We start from the raw sequence: 8,717 nt of genomic DNA, 5'->3' as shown, positions 1-8,717 counted from the left end.
AGTAGCTCCTCAATAGGCCTCATAAGGGGGGTGAGTGCACCCTACTTACCAACTGGTCGCAGCAGACACGAAAAGTCACCCATTCAAGACTAGCCAAGCCCGACAGTGCTTAACTTTGGTGATCTGATGGGAACTGTTGTTACCACTCAGCAAGGCCGTTCACTCAGCCAAGTGAAAGGGTAATGAATGTAGGTAAGGTGTCTAGGTTAAATTAGAGATAGAGACCCTAATTTACTTGAAATTGCAGAAGTAGTTTTATTGATAAATAACTTTGTACAAATGCATGAAGCATGTGAGTAGTGTGTGCACGCGTCTAGGAGGGTCAGCGGGCTTCACAGTCAGCCCAGGTGGTGTCCGGCCTTGAGCGCCAGGATGCTGGGGGCGGCCAGACCGGCTCCCGCGTAGCCCAGACCGGCGGGACCGTAGGCGCCAGCTCCCGCGTAGCCAGCAGAAGCAGCAGCAGCGGCTGCGGCGGCGGCGGCGGCGGCACCGGCGCCCGCGTAGCCAGCGTAGGCGGGGGCGGCGCCGGCGTAGCCCGCGTAGGCGGGGGCGGCGCCGTTGATGGCGGCGTCGCGGGCGCGCGTCGCGGCGACGGTGGCCAGGTGCGCCTTGCGCGCGGCCGCCACCTCCGGCGTGTCGAGTGGCACGCCTCCCGGACCGATGACGATGTTGGCGGGCGCGAAGTGTCCGGGGCCAGCGTAGCCCGCGTAGCCGGCGTAGGCGGCGGGTCCCGCGTAGCCAGCCCCCAGGAGGCCGGGGGCGGCGCCGCCCAGGAAGCCCGGCTTAGCCACGGCGGCGACCAGCAGGCAGCTCAGCACCGTCTGCAAGGAAAAGTTGCGGAGTGTGAGCCGTAGCTAACTCGGGAATATGCACATACAGGGTTATTACAAATGATTGAAGCGATTTCACAGCTCTACAATAACTTTATTATTTGAGATATTTTCACAATGCTTTGCACACACATACAAAAACTCAAAAAGTTTTTTTAGGCATTCACAAATGTTCGATATGTGCCCCTTTAGTGATTCGGCAGACATCAAGCCGATAATCAAGTTCCTCCCACACTCGGCGCAGCATGCCCCAATCAATGAGTTCGGAAGCATCGTTGATGCGAGCTCGCAGTTCTGGCACGTTTCTTGGTAGAGGAGGTTTAAACACTGAATCTTTCACATAACCCCACAGAAAGAAATCGCATGGGGTTAAGTCGGGAGAGCGTGGAGGCCATGACATGAATTGCTGATCATGATCTCCACCACGACCGATCCATCGGTTTTCCAATCTCCTGTTTAAGAAATGCCGAATATCATGATGGAAATGCGGATGGGGCGCCATCCTGTTGAAAGATGAAGTCGGCGCTGTCGGTCTCCAGCTGTGACATGAGCCAATTTTCCAGCATGTCCAGATAAACGTGTCCTGTAACGTTTTTTTCGCAGAAGAAAAAGGGACCGTAAACTTTAAACCGTGAGATTGCACAAAACACGTTAACTTTTGGTGAACTGCGAATTTTCTGCACGAATGCGTTAGGATTCTCTACCGCCCAGATTCGCACATTGTGTCTGTTCACTTCACCATTAAGAAAAAATGTTGCTTCATCACTGAAAACAAGTTTCGCATTGAACGCATCCTCTTCCATGAGCTGTTGCAACCGCGCCGAAAATTCAAAGCGTTTGACTTTGTCATCGGGTGTCAGGGCTTTTAGCAATTGTAAACGGTAAGGCTTCTGCTTTAGCCTTTTCCGTAAGATTTTCCAAACCGTCGGCTGTGGTACGTTTCTCCCTGCTTGCTTTATTCGTCGACTTCCGCGAGCTACGCGTGAAACTTGCCCGCACGCGTTCAACCGTTTCTTTGCTCACTGCAGGCCGACCCGTTGATTTCCCCTTACAGAGGCATCCAGAAGCTTTAAACTGCGCATACCATCGCCGAATGGAGTTAGCAGTTGGTGGATCTTTGTTGAACTTCGTCCTGAAGTGTCGTTGCACTCTTATGACTGACTGATGTGAGTGCATTTCAAACACGACATACGCTTTCTCGGCTCCTGTCGCCATTTTGTCTCACTGCGCTCTCGAGCGCTCTGGCGGCAGAAACCTGAAGTGCGGCTCCAGCCGAACAAAACGTTATGAGTTTTTCTACGTATCTGTACTGTGTCGTGACCATATGTCAATGAATGGAGCTACAGTGAATTTATGAAATCGCTTCAATCATTTGTAATAGCCCTGTATTATTGTAGTGATAGTGCGTCCCAAATCTTCACGATGCTAACTCTGAACCAGTGTCCCCAGTGACAATATGTACAGGGTGAGTCACTTAATACATAACACCCTTTTATTTTCTGAACAGTTCTAGGTATCTAAATGAACTTTTTGGCCACGTAATTTTGCTCCGCCCTGTGCTCTCCTAGCTCTAGTATCAAGCGACATGTTGAAATAAGTGTAGTTTCTCAGGTGGTCTTGAGGTTAGATTGCTGGTCCCCAGCCCTGGAGATCCCTGGTTCAGTTCTGCGTTAACAGTGGCTGGGAACAGTTGTGGAAGACGGAGCCTGGAATACACCCAGCAAATGACTGAGAATGTAGGTTGCAAGTGCTATTCAGAGACAAAAAGGTGGACATGAGGGGAATTCGTGAGGGTTGTATCATACCGGTCAGAAGTCCGACGACACAAGAAAAAAGAAAAGAGAGATAAATATTTTTCCTATTTCCAGTCCCTCTATGACGACCCCAGTTCCACAAAGCCTGCTATCAGGTTGAGTAACGGAATCTTGCACAAGGATAAAAGGCACCGAATGTGATGGGCTCTCTGCCCTCTCCCTTATAGTGCTGCAGCAAACGAAAAGCTGCACTCTAGCTGCAGTCAGGCCAGAAGTCCATTCACAGGTTGACTCCCACAGACTTTCCCTTCCCTTTTGTAGCTCTTTAAATTGAGAGATCTATCTTTTCTGTCCTTGAAACTTCTGGCACACATATCCTGGAAGGTGCTAAAATCGTGAAGTGAAGGCGGCCACAATCAAGTGTTATGATGTAAACGCTGCCAGCGTCTGTTGTTTGCCGCGCGGGATTAGCCGAGCGGTCCCAAGCGCTGCGGTCATGGACTGTGCGGCTGGTCCCGGCGGAGCTTCAAATGGTTCAAATGGCTCTGAGCGCTATGGGAATTAACATCTGTGGTCATCAGTCCCCTAGAACTTAGAACTACTTAAACCTAACTAACCTAAGGACATCACACACATCCATGCCAGAGGCAAGATTCGTACCTGAAACCGTAGCGGTCGCGCGGTTCCGGACTGAGCGCCTAAACCGCTAGACCACCGCGGCCGGCGGCGGAGGTTCGATTCCTCCCTCGGGCATGGCTGTGTGTGTTTGTCCTTAGGATAATTTAGGTTAAGTAGTGTGTAAGCTTAGGGACTGATGACCTTAGCAGTTAAGTCCCATAAGATTTCACACACATTACATTACCTCTGTCGTTTTCTCAAAACTTTTCACTGTATACACGATTCCACAAAAGCTTTTCATTTGAATGTGTGTACGTAGACACATTTCAAATTATTTCATAAGCCCTTCTCAGTGGCTACAGACTAGGATATAGTTCACCACAAATATCGTAGCTTGTACTGTGTCTACTCGTATGAAGAGAAAATACCATTTATCTTGCAAGTTTGTAGTATCTTCTTATTGCATTTAACCTGACAATGTTTACACCACAGTAGCCGATTCCTTTCAGTGGAAGTGTATTTGTCGGATGCTTTTGAGAATAAAAAATGTCAATACTCACAAGCAATATATCACATGATGCGTCTTTTCAAGAACTTCAGAATGCCGTAATAGAAACAAATCGTGACATTTGAAAGAGCTGAACTACCCTAACATAACTGTCGTTTCAGAAGATAAAGTGTTTAAGCATCCAGCAACTTTATATGGTCCTCTGCTTTAATGATTTTCCGAAAACTTTGCCTCGCAAACTTGAACCATTCATGAGAGACGATGGGTGTTAACGTCTTATGCGACTCGTCCTGTACATAGTGGGTCAGAGCAGACTCTAATTTTGTAAGTGCAAGCGATGCAAGCCAGAGTGCGCTTGAAAGCCCTTAATAAATGTAATGAACACAACTTAGGGACACGGAAATGTAGCATTCACCTACTCCAAAGGAAGTACAATTGGGGTTTGACTTTACAACACCGACATGGCCATTACAGCCGTAAATTCTACTGTGATTTGCCATAAATTCCATCATTTCATAGCAGTTACTCAGTGTTCACACTTCCATGTTCAGGAAAGCCACAGGTAACCTAGATCTAGCTGGCTCCATCGGTAAATGGAGCCCACTTCTCTAGAACTGGAGTTCAGATATGAACCGCCCACTTGTTCCATCACTGATGTTCAGATGATCAGAGAATGAGCGAGCAGTGTTGGAGACATTTAAATTACATTGACCACAAGTGTCGCCTCCCTGTTGGCGTACAGCTTAATGCACAGGAACACAATCTTATTACTACAGTGCATTACTATTATGAACTGCTGCGCTGACCTCTTCGTAGTAATGGTGAGAGTAACGGCTCACCAGTGTACTAAAAGTAGTTGAGCTACTGAACTTCCATAGAAATCAACTGATTTATTAATGTTTTACCAATATGAAAGCAACAATAAGTTCTTACTGCACAAACAACCATTTGAAATGAGCAATAATTACAGAGTATCACAAGCAATAGTTTAGAATATTTTTGATGGTTGGTGTTGCAATAAAGGGAAAAGCACTACTAAACTGGGAAAAAAGACAAAGAATACAGAAGACAACATTCAGAGAAATACTATAATGCTAGTCTGTGAATAACTATCAGAAAATTTTGAAGAAAGTTGGGATTTAACACGTAAAGTTTACACTGCTGCTGCGATTGTATTAAACGGTAAAGTTGTGAACTTTTATGTCATTTATACCTGCCATAATTCGGATTTAACTGTGATTGTGGTAACTGTAATGATTAAATTCGCTTCGACATAATAATTTTAGTGCTAAATGACAGAAGATGTGCAGTCTTTTATGAGGCACTTTTTCAGAGATTTTCAATTAATGGCAAACACAATTAGGATTCAATTATTGAATCACTGTGGATAGGAGGATAATAATTGGGAAATATAGTACATTAGAGGGCCTACCTGCGCGACATATTCAGTAAGGAAGATTAGTAAGTTAGCACCTATAATGACCTGATGATTTCAGTGTCAGTGATTACAAAATTCACTTCACTCGAGACGGTCCTTGGATGACACTGAGAAACAGAGAACTCGGGAAAGTCACACTATCAATTCGCAAGTGGATGAAGTCCATACTAGATCGCGTGATACAACAATGTGCCTTCCTGTTGAAACAAGGGCACAAACTATCTACCTTACCGTCAGAACATAACACACAAGAAGATCCTACACGGGTGACTAGAACAAATAATAGCACCTGACAATACAGAAAACGTCCGAATTGTTGTTCTCATGCTCCACTTGCAACTAAATGGGGATGGGACTGAACAATGTGCTAGCGTCTTCCGCATCGCATTAAGCAACTGTATGGGTTTAAGGTGTTAATATGTAGACGGGGAACCAGTTGTACAATCTGTTATACTTTAATAGACCAATCGAAGGCACTATTTGTAACATCGTAAACACTCTCTTAGTAGATTGCAGTTGCGTAAAGTGTTATAGAGGTCGTTTCGTCTACGAAAATTAAATTTCAGTTATCATCTTACTTTTACTGACAAAATGCCCAGCACGTGACTGATCACAAGGTAATGAGAAACAGAAGTACGTCGTAGTCAAGAAAAATTGAATCATAATTTATTTTATTTTGCACGTCTAGTTTCGTAGGACCAAATTGAGAAACAAATCTCCACGATCGTGGGACAAATCAGTACATCTGATATGTGACAGTTTGCTTGTTTTCGAGCAAGGAAATAGGGCTGCTAAGACCTTTACTATTTTTGTAAATGAACTGATAAAATTACCTAAATTTAAAGCGAAAATCGGATTAACTTATGATCAGTGTATGGAACATGGTAAAATTAAATGAAAGGGCCTTCAGGTGGGTTCAGATATAATAAATAGAGCAACTGCTTGTGATAAGCAGAACATTAGGTTTTGAATTCAGGCCCGGCACACATTTTTGGTAATCATTAAATCCTTACCTTGAAGTTTAGCATTTTCTTAGAGTAAACAACTGAAACCAAGTCACTCATTCCATCCTCATCGACTCCATCTACTTCATGCGAGTGAAATTAATTCAGATGATGAACAGTGAATTTCAATGAAAAGAGAAGCCGTAGATCTCAGAATATTCAGCACATATGTACGAGTAACTGTAGTACTGTATGTGAAACTTTCAAGAAGTGTTTGGCTCAGTATGGCAGCAACGCTTTTTTGAAAAAAATTATACTGGACTGAGGATTTGTTGATAGAGAGGATGGAGAGACGTTGACATGTGTGGAAGTAGTTTAAGTTTTTTTCTAGTAAAGTGTGTTGGGACGCTTGCTTTTCATGTTTTGCGTATGTTACTGACATGACACACTAATTTTATAGAAACCTCAGAGTCTTTGAAGATTGTGCAGTTATCTACAACGAAGCGCAGTCTGAAAAAAAGATGCAGAAAATATTCAGTCAGAACCTAGTAAGTTTATAAAGTGCTACTACTGGTCACTTGCTTCAAATGTTCATAAATATGAAACTGTGCACGACTCAAAAAGCAAAAATTGTCCAATCACTGCAGTATTAATAAATCACGCTTGGAATCAACCAACTCGTACAAGTATGTAAGTGTAACATAATGTGGGCCTATGATATGGATTGGTCTACAAAGGCGATAGCTTCTAAAATTTTCTTGTGACCCATTTACAAAATTGGTCACCATTGGGCCCCTTACGAGACAGTATTTGTAGGTGAATTGAACAGATACACAGAAGGACAGCATTGATGGGTGCAGAGGAGACGTTCATATAAATGCTGAGAAACTTGGCATGCCAGATATTTGAAGATATTCGTGAACTGTCTCATGAAGTCCCAGTGACATAGATTCAAAAATTAGTATTACGTGAGGAATCTGGGAATATGCTAATCTCCCTTACGTATCGTTCGCCTATCGATCGTGAAGATACGATTAGACTAGTTGTAGAGCGCAAAAAGAGGCATCTTGGCACTCATTCTTCCCGAGTTCGATTCGCTAATGGAGCCATGCACTTCACAGAGATTTACAAGTGTAGATGAGCGTTTGTAAATGTTGCTTGAAGCGAGCGCAAGTACGTGTGACGAAATGAAATGGGAGACCGTTCAAGTACAATAAACATTCGATACTTGAAATCGTGTAGCCGAATCGTATCTTTTACGAGAAGTACTTCAATACACACAGATTAAAATAAACAGTTCGTAGGTACTGAAAGCACCCCTTACAGTCTGTTTACGATAATTATGTACGATATTCACTTCTCTAGGAGTGCTAGTGCAACACGGAATACAGAAGAGCTTCTGTGATGTTCGGAAAGTTGGAGAAATGTACTGAAAGAAATACAGTGGTGGAGGTTGGTTCCGATACATTCCTGACTGACCTAGCCAGTAAGAACATATTAGCAAAGAGAATAGACCAGATCGTGTCGCGGTATCGGTCTTTGAGGCAGTTTCATGACAAAACCTGCTTGTTTAAGACAGGTCGAACTGTAGGAGGAGACAACTTATAGCAACGCTTGCGAAATCATTAACAAAACCGAAGGTAGGAAGACATATCAAAAGTGAAATAGAAGCTTAATCAGTATCGTTCTCAGACGTGTGAAAACATTTGAAACAATTCGTAAGGAAAGAATAAGAGCCGGCCGCTGTGGCCGAGCGCTTCTAGGCGCTTCAGTCTTCAGCCGCGCGGCTGCTACGGTCGCAGGTTCGAATCCTGCCTCGGGCATGGATGTGTGTGATGTCGTTAGGTTAGTTAGGTTTAAGTAGTTCTAAGTCTAGGGGACTGATGACCTCACATGTTAAGTCCCACAGTGCTTGGAGCCATTTGAAAGAATAAGATTGAGTCATTTTCCAAAAGATCCAGAAGGAAAAGTATTTTAAGAAGGTCAGATCATGATGATTCTAATAAGGTCAAAGTAGATGTTCTTCAAGCAAAGAGTATGAATTTGTGCTCCGGTAACTACGGGTGGAATGTCTTAACTCGGACATATCAAGCGGGAAAATGCATGAAAGTAAACTATGGTCAGTAAGCAAGTCAAAGAAAAAGTTACTACAGGATTTTCAAATTCGACTGTTTAGAAGAATAGTGCACTACAAAGTTTAGTGGATGAAGTACGACTTTAGGAGGAATTGGAGTAGACGGTGAAAGGAGAGTATAGGTAAGTTCTACTAGAAAAGAAGAAGCTGTGCCTCGTGCAATGACGTGGTGCTGTTGCGCTACTCACCAGAATCTGCATGGTTGGCTGGTGGATGGTTGTACGACCAGAGGCGGCTGGGAGCGACTGTGCCCTGAGCGCCGGCCGGCGGCGCTTTTATAGCGAGGCCCGGCCAGGCCAGGGTTCATCGCGAGAAAGTCTCCTCCCAGCTGCGTCCGTCCCTCCGCAGAGGGCGTGAGGAACAGGCGCGCTGGGCGTGGGCCGTGGCCGCCAGCCTTGACATTTCGACCGCGGGAACTGTCCCTCGCGCTTCACTATTACGGGAAGTACCCACTAATGCACAAGACATATCACTTTTTGTTAGGGTCGTAA

General features: G+C 44.5%; 1 protein-coding gene across 1 annotated transcript; it reads right to left on the bottom strand.

Moving 5' to 3' along the window:
- Positions 1–230: 230 nt before the first annotated feature.
- On the bottom strand, positions 231–8,465 carry LOC126177018 (spidroin-2-like). The gene is made up of 2 exons (XM_049924246.1): positions 8,415–8,465; positions 231–821 (listed from the first exon to the last, which is right to left on the bottom strand). Exons 1-2 carry the CDS (start codon positions 8,424–8,426, stop codon positions 339–341), a joined length of 495 nt encoding a protein of 164 aa, XP_049780203.1. The 5' UTR covers positions 8,427–8,465; the 3' UTR covers positions 231–338.
- Between the last annotated feature and the right edge of the window lie 252 nt (positions 8,466–8,717).

Source organism: Schistocerca cancellata, chromosome 3 (assembly GCF_023864275.1).
Source record: "Schistocerca cancellata isolate TAMUIC-IGC-003103 chromosome 3, iqSchCanc2.1, whole genome shotgun sequence".
Lineage (NCBI taxonomy): Eukaryota > Metazoa > Arthropoda > Insecta > Orthoptera > Acrididae > Schistocerca > Schistocerca cancellata.
The sequence above is the reverse complement of the archived record's forward strand: the minus strand, read 5'-3'. Positions and strand labels throughout refer to the sequence as shown.